Consider the following 21277-nt stretch of genomic DNA (forward strand, 5'->3'; position numbering starts at 1 on the left):
CTTAGCTCTTGACCCCATGGTATGCAGATCCCCTTCCCAGGAGGCCCCCTGCCTTTCTTTCCTCCCCCAAACCAAATATATGTCCCCACCCTCAGTTCCTATTACCCATACTTGGGCATTCTCACCTATTTTCAGAAATAATGCTGGCTTCCCATAACTTTTTCTCCCTTCACCTGCCCTATATTCTCTGGCTTCCCTGGGTCCTGGAACTGCTTCCAGTCATCAAAGGCATCAAGATAAATGACCATGCTGGTAGAAGCAGAGAGTTAGAAGCCAGGGCCCAGCAACTAAGCAACGTGTGGAGTCAGAAAAGGCCTAAGCAGCACTACGGCGTCTGTAATGAACTTGATTTATTGTTAGAGTTGGAGGTGGCTCCGTCACAGCAGCTGGGAACTGTAGCAGGGACGTGTGGGAGGGAGCAGAGCACAGCAGCACGAGAGGGTGGGAGCTAGGAAGAACACAGGTGGTCTCGTTTTGGTTTCCACACAGTCATTTGGCAGAGAAGCTGAGCCCTGAAGAGCGTCTGGATTTCTCAGTCCTGCAGTCGTCTGGCAGGGCTGCTTATTGGCTTGCTTGGGGTGAGGTCCTCTCCTGGGGTGGTATTTTCGGCCTGTTTTCATCTCACTCAGTAGGAGTTAAGACCTAGCTCAGCTTCCTCTCCCTCTTTCCTTCCTCCCTCTCATTTTCCCCAAGTCCTCTGGCATGGCCTCCACCTCCCCGATCCTCTGTCCAAGAGTCTGGGGCTGGAAAAGCAGCCAGCGTTCCCATTTCAGCTGCAGGATGGCATAGTGGAATGTTGGGGGAGTCACACGTTGCTGGGGTGTCAAATGTTAGGATGTCAGGCAGTGGCTTTTTAACCCATTACACACCAGGCCACAGCAGGTGACCACATGCAGATAAGCCAAGCAGGTATGAGAAGGGATCAGGAGAGTTGGAATGGGTGGGTGAAAACTTCATAAGGTCAGGGAGCTTGGAAGAAGTCTGCGATTGGGGCTGGGCTCTCCTTGCTCCTTTGTGCTGCCCAGTAGGCCTGGTCTGGGCACAGCTCTGGGATGTGAATGGTATGAAGCAGGGGTCGGGAGGATAAGCTCCTTTCTTCTCTCACCAATCTGTTGGTCAAAAGAGCTTCAAGTTTTGGATTGAAACATTCAGATACGGAGAGAAGCAGTGGGACAGTGTAGCAGCAGCATACCCCCAGAACCCTGCTGGGACCCAGACTCTGGTGGGGAAGGGAATGGGAGATGGAGGAAAGGATGCAGCTCTGGCAACCTCACTGACAGTATCCTGCCCCCAGGTCACATAAATTACTATTGGAAATCCTTCCTTGGGATGCTAAATACATAGATTAAGATAAAGAGGTCCTTGGGGTTGGGATATGATCTCCCTCTATGAGGGAGGAGGTTGCTCTCTGAGATCCATCCTCACTCCCCACCCAACACCAGCATTAGGCAGTGCTAAGAGAGGGTGTCACTCCAGGGTTCTCAGGCATCATATGACCTTGTATCCTAATTTTGCACTCTCCCTCTATCCTAATCCTGTTACCTTTGGTTTTGAGACTCCTTTCAGGCATGGATGAAGGGGAGGCACAACCCCTCCCATTTAGCCCAGCCTAAGTTCCCACTAGACATCCTGTCCCCCTCGCCCCCCTCAACTCCCATGTCCCTCAACCCCAAAGGACTCAGCATTAGCCATTCTCTAAGGGGGTTGTGGGAGCAGATCCTTGGGGAAGGGAGAGTGGTTCTTTCAGAACTCAATCTTGCAGGCTGGGAAGGACTCATCCTGCATGACCACGGTGCTGCTGCTCGCCAGGACCAGAACGTTCAGTTGTTGCTGCTGCTCATGAGTCTGCTGGTACCACTCACGAGTCACCTCCGTGTCGTGAGTAGGGATCAGAGTTACCTAGGTGGGAGACAAGACATGCCTGAGGTGAGGATGTGAAGTCGGGGGATGGGGCACCTGATGGTCCAGGATGTAGTCCCACTCCCGGAGAAAGAACTCAGTCCTTGTATTTTATTATGTTTTATTTATTTTTTTGGCCGCGCTGCGCGACATGCAGGATGTCAGTTCCCCGACCAGGGATCAAACCTGCGCCCCCTGCAGTGGAAGCGCAGAGTCTTAACCACTGGACCGCCAGGGAAGTGCCCCTCAGTCCTTTTATAAATAGAGACTGTGTTCCATTGCTGCCTCTGAGTAAAGTTTGACCAGACTACCTCCTTGGTGCTTCTTGCCACTCACCTGAAGATTCTCCCCCCACTGGGCCTTGCCCTCCAGCAGGGCGTCCAGCACAGCCCGGCTCGGCTCGCCATTGGCAGGGTCATTCCCACTGACCACATAGTAGGATGCACGCACTCGTCGGAAGAAGTCAAGGTCAGCAGTCTTGCCACTGCAATGATTCGGGATATAGGCAAGATCCACATATACAGGGGGGCCAGAGCTGCCCTTGGAACCCAAGGCCGCTGTAGAGACAACACAGAACTCATTGTAGAGGGAAAGCAGAACTCTTTTGGCAACCTTCTTCTTCCCTCCCACCCTCCCTCTCTTCCACTGGAGCCCTTGACCAGCCACACCCAGTCCCAAACCACAATCTCTCCCACTTTCCATGTTATACTTACTTGGTCCTGCCTTGAGTCCATTGATTAGGCCTTTGGACATGGGGCTGTGACCATCCTTTTCCTCTGCTGGGGTGACCTGGCTTGGAGTGCTGCGTGGTCGGGGTGGCACCCGGGATGCTCGATCTGCAGTCCCTTTACCAGGGGTGGGTGAGCGTTTTCCCCGAAGATCCAGACGCTGGGCAGGAGACGCTGGCTTGGCCCTGCCTGTGGCCCTGCGGCCGACTCTCCCCTGTGTCTTCTCCTTCTCCCGTAGCCTCTCTACCCTTCCAGACTCTGAGCTGAGCCCCTCGGGGTCAGCCATGCACACGTCAGGGCGGGGAGGGGCTGGGCGAGGGTCTGGCTGGGGGATAGGGGGTGGGTCATGGCCAGGCCTGGGATGGTGAGTCCCACTAAACCCACCAGCTTTGTCCACAGGCAGGAAGTCCCCATCTTCATCTGAGTCGAGGGCTGCCTCAGCTGTGATGGATGGACACTCCTCAGTTTCTGGTGGAACGTCAGAATCTGACTGCGAGGAGCCCGAGTCGCTGACTGACGTCGGGGGCGTCTCATCTGCCACGGGGCAGGGGCCCCCTGTGGCCCCTGCAGCCCCCACCCGACGCCGCCCCCCTCTCCCTACCAGCTGAGCTTCCTCAGTTAAGAGGTCACTGTCATCCGTGGATTGAGGCAGAGGTGGGTTCAGGAAGGACGGAGAGAGCTCCCCACGATGCGGCCGGGGCTCAGCAGCACATCCCTGGGGCCCAGCCTCCATCTCAGGGGAGACACTTCTAGGTTGGTCTCCAGAGGCCCCTCCAGGGCACCGTGGCTGCTCCGGGGAGAGCAGCGTGTCAGGCCTGGAGCTCCTCTCGGCTCCCTCAGGCCAGGCCCCACGTTCCCAGGCGGGACAGGCCTCAGCCTTTCCTTTCTCAGCCTCAGCTGGGGCAGGGCCTGGGGGCTTGGGGCTGGTTTCAGTTGGGCCATTGGTGGCACGATCCCTGGAGGGGCCCTGTAAGGGGCTTGGCTTCTTGGTGGCTGCCCCTGAGCACTCCAGGCGGCAGGGCAGGGTGCCCTCATCCATGTCTCCAGGCAGGCTTGGAGCCAGAGCTGGGGCCAGGTCCAGTGAAGCTGGAGGTGCTGGGCTCAGAGCAGTGAGGTCCCAGAGGCCGTGGGCAGCTGGTTCCATTCCTGGGACCAGCTCTACAGACCCTTGTTCTGCAGACTCCAGGCCGGGAGGGAAGCGTTCAGCCACACTCGACATCACAGGTGTGGTGGCCTCAGAAGAGGAGCCTTCAGATAGGGCTGGTGAGGCAGGTCGCGGAAGACTGGAGAGAGGGGCCCCGGGAGAGCTGGGTGATGGGAGCTGGGGCAGTGAAGAGTCCAGGCTGGGGGCCTTGGTCACTTCTAGGTACTCATCATGCCGGGCTCTGGTGGGGGGCCCTGGAGCCAGAGCCAAAGCTCGGTCACCAGAGAAGGCAAGGGACCCACAGGGTGCCGAGCGGGGTTCTGCTGGAGAGGGCAGCTGTGGAGGAGCTGGCTGCAATGAGGAGAAGCCAAAGGCTGATGCAGGGAAGTCCAGGCTGGGTCGGGCAGGACCCAGGTGGGAGTCCAAGGAAGGGCTGGTATGTGCCTCACTTTCAGGCCACAGGGCGGAGGGGCCTGCAGGCATGGGTTGCGGGGGACTTGGGGACTGGGCCTCTTTCTCAGGCTGCTCCCGAGCCCCCTTCTCCAGCTCCAAGTCACTCGTGCTGTCATCCCAGTGACCACGGCCTGGTTCCTTGGGGGATGGGGTTCTCCTATCTGGGCTATGGCTCAGGATGTTACCATTAAGTGGGGGGCTTGGGCCTTTGCTCTGGGGGATAGGAGCACGGGGGGGTATTGCAGGTGGGGTGAGGCTGGGATCCACGCCTGGCCCTGGCTCAGGCTCCTGCTTGGGGGGTACGGTGGGTCCCGCCAGAGCTGCATAGCTGAAGGTTGGAGTGTCGAATTGGAGGCGATGGGGTGAGACAGGAGACGAAAGCTCCTTCTCTGCAGATGTGCATTGGCCAGCAGCCTCCTCCTTGGCTGAGATGTGTGGGGGCCAATCCCCAGCTGCTCCAAGTGGAGGCTCTCTAGTGGGGCATGCAGGGCCCAGCCCAGTGAGCATCATCTGCTCATAGATGTCTGCGTACTGGAAGCTTCGCTCATCGGGATAGGGTGTGGGCTCTCTCTGCTCTGGCTCGGTCTGCTCGGGCTCCTTAGAGGCACGGCTCGCGCTGGCCTCTGGGACCTTTGACCCGAGGGGGCTGCTGTCAGGAACCCCAACCTCACCTTCTTCTTCCCTTTCCCCTTCAGCCTTGCGGTAGTCCTTCCCTAGGGGGGAGTACGGCCCGCCTTCCAACTCAGCTGCCCCCTCCTGCACTGCAGCCACCACACTGTCATACTCGGCTGTGTCCCAAGAGAAGGGCGCAGGAGTGAGTGGCTGTGGGGCAGGTGTTGGGGGAGCTGGAGCTGGGGACAGGGGTGCAGGGGGCAGGGGTCTGTCCTTGGGCACCCATGGTGGGATGTCAGCCAGCCATGACGGGGTGGTGGGCTCATTCCTCATGGGTGGCATGGGCTTAGGCTCTGGGATAGGGCTCTCTTGTCCTGTGGCTGGCGGAACCCTCTGTCCAACCATCTCAGGTGGGGAGGCCGGAGGAGAGATGATCTCAAAAGGGGAGCGAGTCAGCTTGTCCTCTTCCTCTGGTGGCAGCCCAACTGGTGACTCAGCAAGCCAGCGCTCCACCTCCAGCTCCTTCTGTGGTGAGGGCTCCTGGAAGCCCTTAAAGTCTGAGGCCCAGGGACTCTTGGGTGTAGGCTCCAAGGGGGGTACTTCCTGCTCATCATCTGGCCCCTCATCGAGGAAAGTGCTCTCCCGCTCTTCTGTGAACCGTGGTCGGGCCCCCTGGCCACCCAGCTCATGAGGGAACCAGACCTTCCGCTCACAGCTCAGCTCCCTCCAGTATGTGTCCTGTTCCAGGACCACATCCTCTGTGCCCCTCCAGTACCTGTCCTCCTGCTCAGGAGATGTGTCCTCCCATGTCCGGGCAGGCTCCTTCTGTTCTCCAGCTGGCTCTCCTCTGGCTGGAGATGTTTCTTGCCACTCCTGGACCACGTCCTGCTCCTTCCAGTACTTCTCGTCCTGCTCCCGGGCCTTGTCCTCCTGCACTGGGCTCTCTTCCAGCCCCAGAGCTTTGGTCTTCTCCAGCAGAGCTTCTTCCTTCTGTCCCACAGCCTTGACTTTTTCTGGAGATTTTTCCTCTAGGATCTTCTCCTTTAGTGTCATGGTTTTATCCTCCTGCACAGGACTCTCCTGCTCCTGAGTTTTGTCCTTCTCTTCCAGAATCTTGTCTTTTTGTTCAACAGCCTTTGGACAAATGTTTTGTTCCAGAGCTTCACCCTTCTGTTCTAGGGCCAAGTATTTTTGTTCTAAAGCCTGGTCCTTCTTTTCCAAGGCCTTGTCCTTCTGTTCCGGGGCCTTGTCCTGCTCAGGGGCTTCATCTTTCTGTTCTAAGGCCTTGCCCTTCAGTTCAGGGACCTTGTCCTCTGGAACCTTGTCTTTATGTTCAGAGTCTCTGACTTTTGGTTCTAAGATTTCATCTTTCTCTCCTGGGACCTTGTCCTCCTGTTCCAAGGTCTTGTCTTTTGGTTCTAAGTCTCTGTCTTTAGGTTCTAAGTCTTTGTCTTTTCCTTCCAGGGCCTTGTCCTTTTGTTCCAGGGTTGTGTCCCTATGCTCTAAGTCTCTGCCTTTTTGTTCCAAAGCCTTATCCTGCTGTTCCACAGCTTTGTCCTTTTCTTCCAGAACCTCATCTTTGTGATAGATGGCTGTACCCTTCTGCTCTGTGACAGTATCCTTCTGCTCCAGACTTTTGTCCTTCTGCTGTAGGACTTCATCCTTTGGCTCAGGTCCCTTCTCCTTCTGCTCTGGGGGTCCATCTTTCAACTCTGGAACTTTATCTTCCCACTCCATGGCAATATCCTCCATGGCAGGGCTTGGCAAGGACTCAGGACTCTTGGTGAGGGAGCTATCAGGTGTCAGAATGTGTTCACCAGGGCTTGTGATCATTCCGGGTGACTGCTTCCCATCTCCCAACAGTGTAGAGTGAGAGAAGGATCTGGCAGGTAATTTTCCGTCAGGGCTCTCATCTGTGACGTCTGCCTGTGCAGCGTATCCACTGGTCCCATCTGTGGGAGGTGACACTGTGGCTGCACGGGCTTCTGGAATAGACACAGGGGCTAGGCGGTGAGAGGTGTCCTCAGTCTGCATCAGAGGCCCTTTTTCTTCCTTTCCAAGGGTTAGTTCCCCAAACTGGAGGGTGCCAAGGCTTTCTGGAGACAGCTGCTTAGAAGAGATATCCAGAGAGGTCTCCTTGCTGGGACTCTCTTCTGAAAGAGAAAGCGACCGGGTGTCTTCTGGAGATACCTGTGGCCAAAGGTCTTTGTGTAGGTGCTGCTCTGTCAGGCCACAGGGAGACCTAGGGACGGCTTCTTGGTCGGCAGTGTCTCGGGAGACCATGCTGAGGACAGAGGGGGACTCCACCTCTTCAGGGGAGAGGCCTCGGTCAGGAAACCGGAGCACCTCATCTTTCTGAGGTTCACCAGGTTCTTGGTGTGTTCTCAAATCTCTGGGAAGGGCTTCTGTTTCCAGAATCGGCCCTGTGGGCTCTCCCGCCTCCACAGTCTCAAAGACTATTGCTTTGTCCTCTTCTGGCAGCAGTTGGATGGTACAGCCTGCATGTCCTCCAACAATGCTGATGGGTGCTTCCTGGGCCTGGGGGCTCCTGGGAGGAGGCAACGTTCCCTCCTCCTCTGGTGTGCCCTCTTCAGGCCCTGGCTTGACTGTCCCTTCTGCAGCATCTTCCTTGCCCACACCTGGTGTACGCTTAGTATCTCCCCAGGAGTCTGCTTCCTGAAAGTCTTGGGGCTCAGACTTTTCTTCCACTGGGGACTGATGAAAGGGTGTGTGGGTGGCACTGGGTGGGCCAGATGGTGGGGGAGAGGCCATCTTCACTGTGCTGTCATCTGGGCTGAGGCAGCGCTCCTCCGCTTCTCCAACGGCTGGTTCCCCGGGATGTAGGGTGTGGCCAGGGGCAGCAAACATCAGGGGTTCATACTGATCGTGAAGTTTCTCAGACATCTGTACATTTGTGGTCTCCTCCTCTTCCTCTTCCACGGCTCTCTCTCCAGACAAGCCTCTCTGTACAATCTCTCCTCTCTTCTCTGACTCCCCAGTCACGGAGAACTCCTCACAGGGTGGTGATTTGAAACCTTTGTCTTCTTCCAGTGAGGAGGTGGGTGAGATGGTACCAGCTGATGGCACGTAGTCCAGGCCCTGAGTGGCTTCCGTGTGGGAGGAGGGGATGCTTGTGACCGTGTCAAGCAGCAGGGAGCTCTTACCTGTCTCCTCTGTCTGGGGAGCTGTGAGTGAAGCCACGGACTGGTCCTCAGCCACGGATGTGGCAAAGGAAGAAAGCTTGTCACACTCAGTGATTGAGGTGGCCGAGGACACATGCTCCTCTTCAGCCAGAGGGGCGGCCACCATGTTGGGGGGGTAGGTGAGTTCTGACTCTGGCGCTCCATAGCCTTTGCTGGGGGTGGTGGGAACAGCAATGTCTGCAGGCTGGCTAGCCTCAAAGGGGCCAGGACCTTCAGGCCCAGGGAGGTCATAGGTACCTGTAGGAAATCTAGGTGGAGCTGCACGCTCCTCCGGCTCATCATGGATCTCCTCATCCGAGATAGTCTGCTCGGTCTCTGAGTAGCCAGGGATTGTCTCGTCCTGGATGTAAGAGACGTGCTCAGTGGCTCCTGCAGGGGTGGCCAGGCTACTTAGGAATGACGAGGTCTCCTTCTCAGGGGCCTTGCCTTGGAGTCCTAGTTCCTGGACCCCGAGAGCCTCCCTGCCCCTCGGCGTTACCTGCAAGGCTTCTTGCATATGTTTTTGGTAAAAACCCTCAGCCTTTGTCTCTTCCTCTTCCTCCTCGTCTGAAGGGTGCAGCTCCTCCATTTCCTCTAACTCGGCCTTCTCTATCACATCCTCCTTTACCTCAGGTTCACTTTCCTCTCTGGCTTCTTTTCTGTCGGGGATCCCCTCTGATTCCTTTGCCTTTTTATCCTCCCAGGGGGCTCTCTCTTTCTCTGTTTCAGCCCCAGAGTCTGGGCCTCTGTCCTTGCTGCCTTGTTCCTCAGGGATGTCTGGGACAGCCTCTTTCTCCTTTATCACAGGCTCTTCTGGTTCCAGCCCTGGGACAGAGGGTGGTGCCCCCGGGGCCAATGTGCTTGGGAGTCCCTCCTCTGCAGTGTGTGGGGGGAGTGGTTTCTCTCCTAGTCCTGTGTCCCTTTGTTCAGCCAGCAACCCCGTCTCCTCACGCTTCAACTCCTCGAAGTCCTGTGTGAGATCCTCTGGTGAAGACAAGGCCAGCTCCCTTGTTGGGAATGGTGCAGCCCCCTTTTGGGCTGGGGGTGTCCGGGGCTCAGAGGACAGCTCCTTCTCCCCACGGGCAGCCTGGCTCTTCTCCATCTTGACTCTGCCGGGGGCCTTGGCTTTGTAGAGGGTCTTACGTACCTCAGGGGTAAAGGGCTTCAGGTCTGGCTTGGAAATCTTTTTGACCTCAGGTTTGGTATCTTTCCTCTTCTCCTCCTTCTTGGCATCCTTCTTTTCCTCCTTCCTTCCTTCATCCTTCTTGAGCTCCTTCCTCTCCTTCTTGATCTCTTTCTTCTCTTTGTCTTTTTTCTCTTCCAGCTTTGATATCTTTTCTTTCAGGTGCTTCTTCCCCACCTTGTCTTTGATCAGCTTTCGCTTCTCTGCCTTCAGTGCCTCACTCGACTCTGTCCTCACCCTCTCAGGCTTGGCAGGCTTCTCTGGGGGCTTCTCAGATGACTCCTTTACCTTCTTCTCTGTCTTGGCTAACTCCTTGGCCAGTTCTGAGCGGGCCTCCTTGGCTCCCTCTTCGGCCACCTCCTCCCGTTTGGCCAGCTTGCCCACGGCTGTCTTGGTTGTGGCCTTGAGGCTCTCCTTGCTATCAGCCCGCTGTTTGATTTTGCTGGGTTTGAGGTTGGCAGGCACAGCCCCAGTGGCCAGCTCCTTCTGCGTGGCCACGGGGTAGCGCAGGAAGTCCAGGTGTCGAAGCTTTTCCAGGCCCTCCAAGATCTTGTTCTGGGGAGCATTCCCTGGAAAAAGCACGCGCACAATCTTCTCAGTGGGGTTGGCTGGTAGCCAGACCACCAGAGCAGTGATGGAGGTCAGGTAGGGCACCGAGATCTCAGCCTCCTTCCCATTAGCCAGCACAATGCCTGTCTTAGCTTTACTGTTGCCTGCCCACTTTTGCATGAGGAACTGCATCTCCTTGCTATCCTTGACAGGGTTGAGGACGTACATGTCCAGGCGGCCCACACCCATCTTGTGGAAGAGGGTCAGCGGCTCGATGGTGTTGCTGACCACACGGTAGAGGGGCTCGGCCTGGATGCCTAGGCGGTTTAAGTGCTGCAGAGTGAGGCAGGCCTCCTCAATGCTGCGCTTGGCCTTCCGCGAGGCATCAGGCAGCCGCAGCTTATCAGGCACGTTGAAGAAGACGACTCCAAGCTCGGGGGAGATGAGGTTCTTCACCCAGTCGCTGTAGCTGCTAGAGCCCTGGGACTGCTCCTCCTCCAGTTCTGCCACTTTGCGCTGCAGGAGTCCGTTGATGCCTGGCAGGTTGTCTGCCCCGATGTGTGTGAGCAGCACGGAGTCAATGCGGTCCAGGTGCCGCACCAGCTTCCAGAAGCAGGACTTGCGATCAGAGCCACCATCCACCAGGATGTTGAAACCATTAACGGCAAAGAGGGCAGAGTCCCCGCGGCCGCCAGGGAAGATGTAGCAGCATGGCTTGGAGAGCTTGAGGAAGCCCCCTGAGGTGGGGGGCTCCAGCAGGTCAAAGGGAGATGGCACATCCACGGTCTCAGAGACGTACTCGGAGAACTCAGCCACGCCATCCATGGTGGGCAGCATGGGCTCAGGGTTTAGCCGGAGGTGCAGGGTCTCTTGGGAACTGGATAGTCCCAGGTGGCTCCAATCACCCTCCCCTAAGCAGGACACAGTGAGGAAAGCCTGGATCCCAGGGTCTCTATTGCTGAGCAATTGGGCAATCTAGATGAAGGGGAGATAGAAGGCTGATCAGGTCATTGGGGTTATCGCAAGCCAACTCAGACTCAATCTGCTAATCTCCATCTCTCTCTGAGGTGATCTCCTACCATTCTGCCAGCATCCCTGGTGGTCAAGGAATGTGGGATTTTCCCTTCCTTGGATCCCTCCCCACAGCTCTAGTCCTACCCCATGTTCTGTTCCTCCTAGACACTCAGACATAGAACTTACCTCTGGGTTTTGAAGGACCTGGGCAAAGTTTTGATAGGAGTAGGTGCCACTCTGTAGGATGAGGTCTCCCCCAGGCTCTAAACTTTGCCCACTCAAGATCAGTAGTTTGTGAGCTGATGGGCTGCTAAGGAGGTGGTGAACCTAGAGTGGAAGGAGAGGACTGGTCACAGAGAGAGGAAGCCCAGGGAAGGGCACAGAATGTTCCTGGTCCCCCTCAGTTCTGCAAGGACACGCTCCCCACTGGTAGCCCCACAGCACCTCCAGGATGGGGCTGGGATTGTGAGGCAGCTTAGATGGCAGAGAGAGGATGGCTCAAAGCCAAGTCCGGGAATTCCTGGCCTTACAGCAGTAGCACTGGCAAGGGTGGGTTACGGCACTTTCGGCAGGCCCTCGTGGCAAAGCACAGGCCCTGGCCTTACCTCGGAGCTGATGCTGTCGGCACTGGGGTTTACCAGGACGATGGTCTCTAGGATCTCACTCTGGTGGCAGAGGGTCCTCTGGCCTGAGGGAGAGATGCAGGAATTTGTACTGAAGGAAGTGGGTATAGACTAAAATGCAGAGGCATTGTGTAAGGCAGGAGAGGAAAGAATGCACTGTCAGAAAATGGGGCTTAGGGGAAAGAGAAGCCTGCTTATCCTGAGATCCTGCCACTCTGGCTACTGCTGAGTAAGGTCTAGGGACTGGCTCCTGCAGCCCTTTCCTTTCAGGGTTTCCTCCTCCCCTCTCCCACAATGGCTGTCTTCTCCCTCCCTTCATCTGCCACCCCCTCTGCCTGGAACTCCCGCCTCAGACTGCCCTGGAGACAAGAACCTTTTGTCCCTGTCTGTCCCTCTCGAGCACTAAGCTCCTGGTGCTGCCTGGGGACCGGTGGGGGGGGGCGGGGGGCGGGGGGCTCAGCTGAAGGGAGGGCCTCTCGGAGGATGGTCCTCACTCAGCTCTGTCCTCGCTAGCTTGCCTCTGCCCTGGGCTTTCTTGCCACAGTGCCTGGAAATAAGGAGATGGGTGCTTCTGTGCAGTGAGTACAGACTCCTCATCCTCCTTTCAAACCCCCATCCAAGGCCAGAAGTCCCATTCGAAAAGACTCAGAGAAGTCTATGCTATCTAAACCCTTGGGGGTTGGTTACAATGCAGAGGAGAAATAGGACCTCTTGTTCTGTGCTCTGGTTCCTCAGAGGCTGAGCGTGCACTCACAAACATGCACACAATCATACTGTTTCCACCACCAAAGGTTTCACAGCTCCCCGTCCTACCTCACTTTCATGTCCCCAGGCTCCAGAAAGACCTGGTTCACTCCCCACAACCCATCCCTTTCAAACAGTTTCTCCTCTCATCCTTGCACCTCTCCTGTGGGCCTTCTGTCATGGAGAGGGGAGTCTGGGATTCACAAACAAGAAACAGATAAGGCAGGAGAGGTTCAGAGTATTCCCCAGGCTATGGAGGAACATAGTACACCATCAAATCCCCTCTCTACTTCCCTTATCCAGGCTCACATGAAACACCAAGCAATGCAGCAAAGAAAAAAAGTGCCAGGTTAGACAGGAGATCCTGAAGAAGGATGCTGCCATCCCATTCCTGCCCTTACCAACTACAGCACACAGTGGATTTACCTTACAAACACGGAGTTGAACAGATGGTCTGGGGAGTGGGCTGTCTGGAGGATATTGGTGGGAGGACACATAACCTGTCCCCCAGACCCTCTTCTGTGACCCAGCGCTCTCTCCTCTTTCTGGGGCTCAGACAAGAGGACCCTGGGGCCAGGGCCTTTGTTAAGCGGAAGAGCAATGGTGCCAGGATCAGGCAGATCTGGCAGCACTGGGCTGCAGTTGCAGCTGCGGGGGAAATGAACTAGGGATGGTGTCAGAAGACCAAGCCCCGCACAGGGTAGGTGGGGCCCATGAGGAGTTCAAGCGTTCTTTTCTATTAACTTGGGAGTTGAGGGACACTTTGAGGTCGGTTCAGAGGATGAGAAGCACCTCAGAGACACGCACGGGCAGGGCTTGGGCAGGTGAGGGATGAGGGATACACCATGGTTCGGGGAGCGGCTGGCCCTAGGCTAGCTCTAAGCAGTTTAGCTTAGAAGGGCAGTTCCTCTCCCCCCACACCCACCCGCCACACGCACCACGAACACACAAGGTCACACATTTGAACTAGGAGGGCCAGAAAGAGAAAGATCTGGGGCACGGATGGATTTGCTTTCTATCTACTACCCGCCTTCCCCAGTCTACCATTCCCTGCAGTCCCCTAGACTGGCTTATAACCATAGACCTCTCTGATCCCAGTACTTGCCTTGGCGCAAGACCCTGCCCCTCACCCATGTGCTCTCAGGTTGTGACTGGCAACTACATGGTTTACACCTTGTGCTCCTCCTTTTCAGGCCTGGGGGAAAGCCCTGTTTCTCTCTTCTACACCCCACCACCACCCGCGATCCCACTGAAGGCAATCGACTTGTCTTCCCTCCTTCTTCGGAGAGGACACCTGGTGAGGCAGGGGCCCGTCCCTTTGCCAGAGATGGGGCTGGGGGGTGGGCTGCGGGTGCTGAGGCTGAGCGGGCGGGAGGGCAGGTGTCTCCGCAGGGAGGCGGCCGGGGAGGGGGGGCGCCTGGGCAGCTGCAGTCTGCCGCAGTGTGTGAGCGAGTGTGAGTGTGCGCGCTGAGCTCAGGCTCCAGCTCCGCCCCCACCCCACCCCCCCCCACCAGCATGACAAGTCATTTTCTTGGCTGCCTCTACACGGGGGGCGGGGAGGGGGGGACGCAGAGAGGGAGAAGGAACTGGCTTCTCTGTTCAGAGCCCCCATCTTGGGAAGGGAAGCAGAGATGAGGTGGGGTGGGAGGCCGTGACTGGGAACCTGTGGGGTTGACAGGACGGGGAATGTGGGGCAGCTGCTGCGGAGGGAGTGCTCTCAATCTCCGGAGCGGCCTCTCCATCCCCGGAGGGAGCCAGAAAGGGGGGCTCGCGGCCCAAGTTTCAAGCTCGTCGCAGGGAATGGGTGTGGGGAGCACGCTGCAAATAGGTTGGTCTGTGAGGAGGCGCATGCCACGTCTTAATGACCCTTTCCTTCCTTCTTTTCCATAGTGTCCCCACCTTCCCATACTTGGCAAAAACTCGCAGTCCCATTCACCCCCCAGCATAAGAGCAGCTGAGCAATCTAGCAGCTGACACCCAGAGACCCTCCCATCAGGTGCCTTCCCATAACATCCGCCTTTCCCTCAGATTCTTCTGCCCCCACCAAAGACAGAGCCCCCAAACGCCACCAGAGCCCCAGGCCTCGGGGCAGAGCCAGTGACACCACCCTCTGCGGCTGCCCCTAGGCGGCTGGCTCCCAGCTCAGCTCAGCCCAGCTCAGCCCGCGAGGTGGCCTGTCACGGTCCTGGCCCCATTGGCTTCCACCTGGTTCTGGGTCCAGGCTGGCCCCACAGCCAGTTCATCTCCTCTCTCTGTTCCCCCACCCTGCCCACCCCGCTGGGCTAGTTCCAGACACACCAGATGAGGTATCAACTCCCTTCCCATTACCCGCATCCCACCTCCCTATCACAGCATCCCCCGTGCCCCACGCCAAGCCCTTTAGTTCGGTTCGGTTCTTACCCTGGGGTGTGGGAGAGAGACCCTCATCGAGGCTGTGGCTCCGGCCTCAGCCGGCAGCTTCGGGGACGAGTCTGCGGCACTAGGGGTGGGAGTGGGGGGGGGGGCGCTTGATGGTGAGGGCGGCGCCAGGGCGGGGAAGAGGGGCTGGTCCATGACGAGGCACTGGAGACTTAACTGTTTCTTTGCCTTCACAATGTCAGTGATCTGGTGCTTCTGCTTGGCTGGGACCTGAGGAGTTGTCTAGCAGCTCAGAGCTAGGGTGGTCTCCAATGGCCCACAGGGCCCTTCTCCTCCAACCCCGCTTAGTTAAGAAATATTCTTTTAGCATCAGCCAAAAGACCAAAGTCCTGTGCTGCACACTGGGGGGACGTAGGAGGTATGGGCTGCTTGGGCCCTCCCCCCTTCTCTCCGGAACCATCTGCTGCCTCTCCCCTCAGACTCAGGGAGTGACCTTCAATCCCTGGAGGAGCAGGAGACAAAGAGGCTGGGGGCCTGAGAGCATGGGGTAGGAGTGAGGGGGGACTACTTGAGAAGGCTGGGGACGACTGAAGGGAGGGAGTTGCGCTGAGCTCTGCTGGCTTCTGAGCCACAGCTGTAGAAATGGGGTGGGAGTGCAGAAATAAGTCTCATTTTAGGTTGGAGGGTAGTTTGAAATCCTGGAGTGGACACATGGTCCTTAGTCCATCTCTAGCCCATCGCGGGTGGGGCACAGGGGCCCTAAGACCGCATACAATTCTGTGCCGATGCAGCACAGCACAGCAACAACACAGGCACTGATACTTGGGATTCTCGGTCATTGGGTATGAAGAGGCATTTTCTGAAGATTCAGGGCACTTTCTGCCTTTCAGTGAAATAGTTAAAGGGATGAAGGAAAATCACCAGGGCCCCAGGCGTACAAGATTTTCTTACTCTTGACCAATTATTAAAAGTCACAGAAAGTACTCTTTGGACTAAAAAGATCTTGTAATGACTTTGTAGGGTGTTGGGTCCCTGTTCTCCTTGTCTCTGCACTTCGCTATGTCTCTTTGATGTCTCCATTTTATAGGATCTTAATCCTTCTAACATTGGCCCTGTTTCCCTTAGTCTCTACCCCTGTCTCAGATTTGGTGACACGTGCTCTAGGACTCAAAGAGAGGACCTGGAGAGCTCCAGCACTCAGTTCCAACGGGGCAATGCTCATGTCCCCCTGCCCTCTTCCCTTCCATCATCCCTCCCCAGTCCTGGCCGATTCCTACTGCCTTCCTCACAATGACATCCACCCACTCTTAGCCCAGCACCAGCCCCACCCTTGCCCCTGGCTGCCAAGAGCAGCTTTTGAAGGTCAGAGAAGCCAAAATAGTCTCTGCTCTCAGCATCCCCATCCCCCCTAAACTGCCACCAGAGGAGAGGAGGAGCTGAGTCACCAGTGCAAGGGGGGGAGGGGGACTCCAGAGGGGGAGGAATCCTTGCTGAGATCCGGGGATGCAAAGCAGCAACATGGCAACAGCCCCACTTGGATAGAGGAGGCCAGCTACAGAGATATACAACACAAACCAGGCTGAGTTCTGAACATCACAAAGGGGAAACACCTCCTTTCTGCAACTTCATAGTTCTTATTTCCTCCCACCTCAAACCTTCCATCTCCTCCCTGCTTTCTGGAGCTTTCTGGAGTGTGCAAAGAGGGAAACTTGAGTAGACATGTAGCTTGAGAACAAAATAACATTTCTCAGCCCAACGCAGAGCCCACCCTTATTCTCAGCTGTTACCCCCGAGGGCCACACCCTGGGCAAGGTTCCAACTCACAGTGGAGTTTTCCTTCAGCCTTCACCCTCTGAACAGCCACTCACCACAACCACACCTCCACCCGCTGTGTTCCTTGGCTCTGCTGCAATGAAATGGTGAGACGCCAAAGATGAGAGGGAGGCCTGAGCTCAGACACAAAGTGAGATCGCAAGTCCTGGATTTGAGACCCCTCTCTACCATTTTACTAATCATGCTTTTCAACAAGCCACTTAAGCCCTCTGAAAGCTTGCTTCCTGAATTATAAAATGAGTGTAATATTAGTACCATCCTCCAACAATGCTATGAGGAGTGAATGACATAAAAGATGAAAAAGTCCTTCATTCCTAGAATCCTAAACCTGCAATGCACAAATACCACTGGAAGTCTGTCTCCCTTTTGTGGAAGATTTATGAGAGGTCACCTAGGTGATCAGGGAAATCCTAAACCAGAATCTCAACTCTAGAGTAACTTAGCTCCCAGGTAAACCCAGGTGCCTGGGAGGTGCCTGCAGGAAGGGACTTAAAATACTCTTCATGTCCCTCCTTTCCTATTTCTGACAGCAATGCAAAACCCAGTTCTAGGGGCCAATGAGCTGTTGTATTAATTCAGAATAGTCTTCATGTTTGCAGAAGTAAAGGAACTAACACTTCCTGAGTGAGTGCATCAGTGGTGATGCAGAGTCAGACAGAAGGCTTCCAAACTGGTCCTTCAGCCTGTGTTTTTTTAGTCCTAGAAAATCCATCATGAATTATAAATTATGAAGCCCTCTCCCTTTCTTATATGTGCCCAATAGTAGAAGTAGTATTAGAGTGTTATTTAAGCTCAGTTTCCCACTGTTCTAATCGTTTCTGGGTTTGTTTTAAAATGCTCAGAAGCTCCAGATTTTTTTGCAGGAGTTAGAAAGGAAGGCTCCAAGTCACCACTGGAGACAAAAGTGGTGCAAAGCCTTCACCACATTTGACCACTAGAAGGAGCTGGGCCACTGATGCTCCATCAAAGGGTCCCCTCCGTGTGTGTGTGTGTGTGTGTGTGTGTGTGTGTGTGTGTGTGTGTGTGTGTGTGTGTGTGTGTGTGTGTGTGTGTGTAGGGGATAGTTAGCAAGATAAATTTTTGTCACTGATGCTCCATCAAAGGGTCCCCTCCGTGTGTGTGTGTGTGTGTGTGTGTAGGGGATAGTTAGCAAGATAAATTTTTGTCACTGATGCTCCATCAAAGGGTCCCCTCCGTGTGTGTGTGTGTGTGTGTGTGTGTGTGTGTGTAGGGGATAGTTAGCAAGATAAATTTTTGTCACTGATGCTCCATCAAAGGGTCCCCTCCGTGTGTGTGTGTGTGTGTGTGTGTGTAGGGGATAGTTAGCAAGATAAATTTTTGTCACTGATGCTCCATCAAAGGGTCCCCTCCGTGTGTGTGTGTGTGTGTGTGTGTGTAGGGGATAGTTAGCAAGATAAATTTTTGTCACTGATGCTCCATCAAAGGGTCCCCTCCGTGTGTGTGTGTGTGTGTGTGTGTGTGTAGGGGATAGTTAGCAAGATAAATTTTTGTCACTGATGCTCCATCAAAGGGTCCCCTCCGTGTGTGTGTGTGTGTGTGTGTGTGTGTGTGTGTGTGTGCAGGGGATAGTTAGCAAGATAAATTTTTGTCCTCCTTTTCAACATTTTGGCCCAGGGCTTGAGGAGAGGTGAGAGGGATGGTGGCCCAGCCTATGGGGTGGGCAGAAAGGATTAAATCATAAGGTACTAGCATATTCCACTGAGCCCATCCCAGCAGCCTGGTTCCCTCTGCCTCCCCACTAATGGAGGCTGAAGGGAGGGGAAGTGTCTGCAGCTGCTCTGGGCTGTTGTTTGCGGGGACAGCTGAAAGAGGAGCCAGCAGGGGTGGGGCTGTGGCTGTCTTGGGCCTTGTGGGGTTTTCCAGGAAATTCTCCACTATTCTCCAGGGACATACACAGGCCACCATGAAAATGTCCAAACCTAAAAAAACTCAAAAGTAAGCCCTGATCTTGGGTATAATGGCCCTAAGCCTCTTGAGGACACCATGGTAAAACTCTTTGCTTGAGAAGATCTAGTAGGTGCTTGTATATCAGTGCTTGTTTCTGAGAGGTCCCTGAGAGTAACTACGCATCTCCCTGTAAGTGTTTTCCCAAGCATCCCCAAATCTTAATCTGAAGAATGGCTAGGTGTTTTGGTTTAAGTTCTATTCATTCTTACATCATTCCAGAAGGCATCCTACTCTTACATCCGTGTCCAAAAGGACAAGGTTGGAGAATTCAGTGTGAATTAATAACATCAGCAGACACTCCCCAAACTTCAGTTCAGTCATTAATTTCATGCTGCCGTCCCTTTATCCAGCCTTGCACCAAAGCTCCTAGGATTAATCAAGTGGTAAAACTGTTGATTTTAAAATTATTAGAGCTAATGGAGGAAGCCATGAAATGAATAATACTAAACAGAAGGCAGTCTCAAAACAGTGACTGGTTACCTTCATAGGAAGCCAGTCACATCAAGAAGATGCCAGACTCACATTTTTAAAATGCTGCACATATTCCTAAGATAATGGAGCATTAGTCATATTAACCATGTCTTCTCTCTCCAAGAGCAGCAGAGGAGTAGGTGATTAGGGAAATGACCAACCATGTGGCAGTTAGCAGGAGGAGCAGGAAAAGAAGGGAAGTGACTATCTATTATGCTGGATAATTGAGAATTATCTGTATAAGATACGAATTCAGTCATTTGATGGCAGTGACTGTTGAGTTGGGTGGATTTATATTCCGTAAAGACACTGGTGTATGAATTGGTTTGTCAACATTTACCAATAACATGAGCAGATGCCCAGCACTTTTATAATGGGGTGTAGGGCTTTCTGCAGTCTCCCCACAGATATTGTCGTGGAATAATAACTCCTAAAATATTATTTTCTCAAATTCCTGACCATTTCTCCCACACAGCAGAATGGGAAGCTGCATCCTGTGAACTTTGATCTCAGTGCCAAATCTCAAAGTATGACTAGTTCTTGCAGCAGTAAATCCAGGAAACCCTGCTTCCACTCTGGATTTCATGGGCTCATCAGCCTTTGGTACAAGGTTTCTGCTCTGCTCTGGACATCTGTTGACTGAGCCAAAGGAGGAGGCAGAAACCCTGAAACCTGGAGGATAGGCTGTGCAGCCTGAGGGAAACTGCTAAGCAAGGATCTGGGAAGGTGAGTGGGAGGTTCAAGGGTCTCTGCAAAGGGAAGCAAGGAGGCCAGGGCATACAGAAAGGGGAACAAACAAAAAAAGGAATTTTTACTTGGGAGATGACTGATCACTCAAGAGGTACCACGTTCCCTTACTGTAAGTCAGTGGCTGTCCATAACCCACCCTCTTCTCAAGTAGAAATTACGTTCTCCAGGCTTCCTCCACCATCATACCATCTGTCTGCGAAGTGTACTGGGTATGTGGGAATAGTTAAGGAGCTTTACAACTTTCGTCTCAAGAGTCCCTCCCTCCCTGACCCAAACTTCCCACAAGGCCAGTTCTGCCAGGGAGAGTGGACTTCTGCTCTTCTGTGACCAGCCCTCACCCAAAGGACTGAGACAAATGACACTGGTCCTAACCTTTGACCTCTGAGGAGAAGTGAGCTAGATGCCGGGTAATGAAGAGTCTCAATTGTTGGTTCAAGTCAATGGATGATAAATCAATGTTCCAGGAGAGAATCCCTGTGAGAGAAAAAGAAACAAAGAGGGACCTAGATAAGGTCAGAGGGATTGGACTTGTGGGAGCATTTCCAAGCTCACAGAAGGGGTAAGGAGAGGGAGGGGATAAGGACGGCTGCCATGATCAGCCTCACTGATGTCTTTAAGAAATGTGGCTAGTGCCTATGTCTAGCTCCCATCCTGTGCCCTTCTTGGGCTTTGCTGAGCCAGAGGGAGAAGTGCAGAGTTTAGGCTAAATTTGGTCATTAACGAGTTTGTATGTAGGAATTTTCTTGCGCAGTTGCCCAATTGTGATAGAAGTGACACCCAAGGGCCCATTCCCAGCTACTAGGGACTGCCTTCCCCATACAGGTAAGTAGGATTCTACACTCTCCTTCTGTGGCCCCCTCCTTGCCTCCACTCCCCCGCGGCATGCTTCCACCCGCAGGTGGCTCCGCAGCACTGCGCCACAGGCAGTGGAGGACTGAGGAGCTTGTGGCCACGAAGGTCACTCTCTCAGGTTGGCCGCTGGCACTGGGATATTTGAGATTTGTCTGCGGCGTTCAAAACGCACCCTGATCCTGTTCAGACGCCCTAAAGAAGAAACTAAGGTAGGGACGTGGACTCTCCAAGGGATGGTGACGACTTTCAGGACCTCTGGCCCAAGACACTGCGGGAGGGAGGGGTGTAACCAGAGGGCCCCCCACCCAGGCACTGCCCAGCTCCCCCCTCCCCCACGCTCCCGCCTGCCTCAGGGAGACTGCGAACGCCATGGGGTGTGCGGGAAGGATGGAGATGTGAGATGTTGGCAGCTTGGGAGGATATGAACGCGTGACACAGAAGATGCAGGTGACAGGGGCTGATGATTCAGATTAACAGGGTGCGCAGATCTCAGGAAGTGCACGCTAGGGATGGAGGATGCACATGGCAGAGAAGCACGGGATGGAGGATGTTCCGAGCGCAGCCAGGACAGCAAGCTCACCTTGCTCAAGGTGGGCCCGAACGGCCCTCAGCTGATTCTCTGTACCGATATCGCCGATCACGATGAGCAAAGAGTGTTTCTGCAGGTCCCAGCGCGCCGCCGCCACCGCGGCTCCGGCCTCGCACAGCGGCTCCGCGGGGTTCTGAGCCAGCAGAGAGCCGGGGCTTCGGAGCCCTAGCCCGGGACTTGTCTCCATGGCAACGTCGAAAGGCCGCCAGGGCCCAGCCTCGGTCTCCATGGAAACTCCGTTGGAGTGCTAGGCCGGCAGCATCCGCTGCAGGGAGAGTGCGCGCGGTTCTTAAAGGCCGGCGGCAGGAGCCGCTCATTGGCTGCT

The 21277-nt window shown here is 54.9% G+C and overlaps 1 protein-coding gene across 2 annotated transcripts; it reads right to left on the reverse strand.

Moving 5' to 3' along the window:
- Nucleotides 1–335: 335 nt before the first annotated feature.
- MAP1A (microtubule associated protein 1A) lies at nucleotides 336–21181 on the reverse strand. 2 transcript variants are annotated; one of them, XM_004273929.3, is made up of 7 exons: nucleotides 20944–21181; nucleotides 19884–19985; nucleotides 11370–11452; nucleotides 10951–11091; nucleotides 2613–10725; nucleotides 2236–2456; nucleotides 336–1899 (listed from the first exon to the last, which is right to left on the reverse strand). In XM_004273929.3, the coding sequence occupies exons 1-7, from the start codon at nucleotides 21179–21181 to the stop codon at nucleotides 1744–1746; spliced, it is 9054 nt and encodes a 3017-aa protein (XP_004273977.3). In that variant the 3' UTR covers nucleotides 336–1743. The 2 variants fall into 2 exon arrangements, with proteins under 2 accessions (XP_004273977.3, XP_033291516.2); XM_033435625.2 differs by lacking the exons at nucleotides 19884–19985; nucleotides 20944–21181 and adding an exon at nucleotides 14532–14681.
- Between the last annotated feature and the right edge of the window lie 96 nt (nucleotides 21182–21277).

Source organism: Orcinus orca, chromosome 2 (genome assembly GCF_937001465.1).
Source record: "Orcinus orca chromosome 2, mOrcOrc1.1, whole genome shotgun sequence".
Lineage (NCBI taxonomy): Eukaryota > Metazoa > Chordata > Mammalia > Artiodactyla > Delphinidae > Orcinus > Orcinus orca.

Bases quoted from the DNA above. Each gene is read 5' to 3' on its own strand.
- MAP1A (XM_004273929.3), bottom strand. From the start codon at position 21,181: ATGGAGACCGAGGCTGGGCCCTGGCGGCCTTTCGACGTTGCCATGGAG. The intron at 11,092-11,369 runs GTAAGGCCAGGG...CTTCCACTCTAG, and splicing joins CCGACAGCATCAGCTCCGAG to GTTCACCACCTCCTTAGCAG. The intron at 1,900-2,235 runs GTGAGTGGCAAG...TCTCCCACCTAG, and splicing joins AGTGGGGGGAGAATCTTCAG to GTAACTCTGATCCCTACTCA.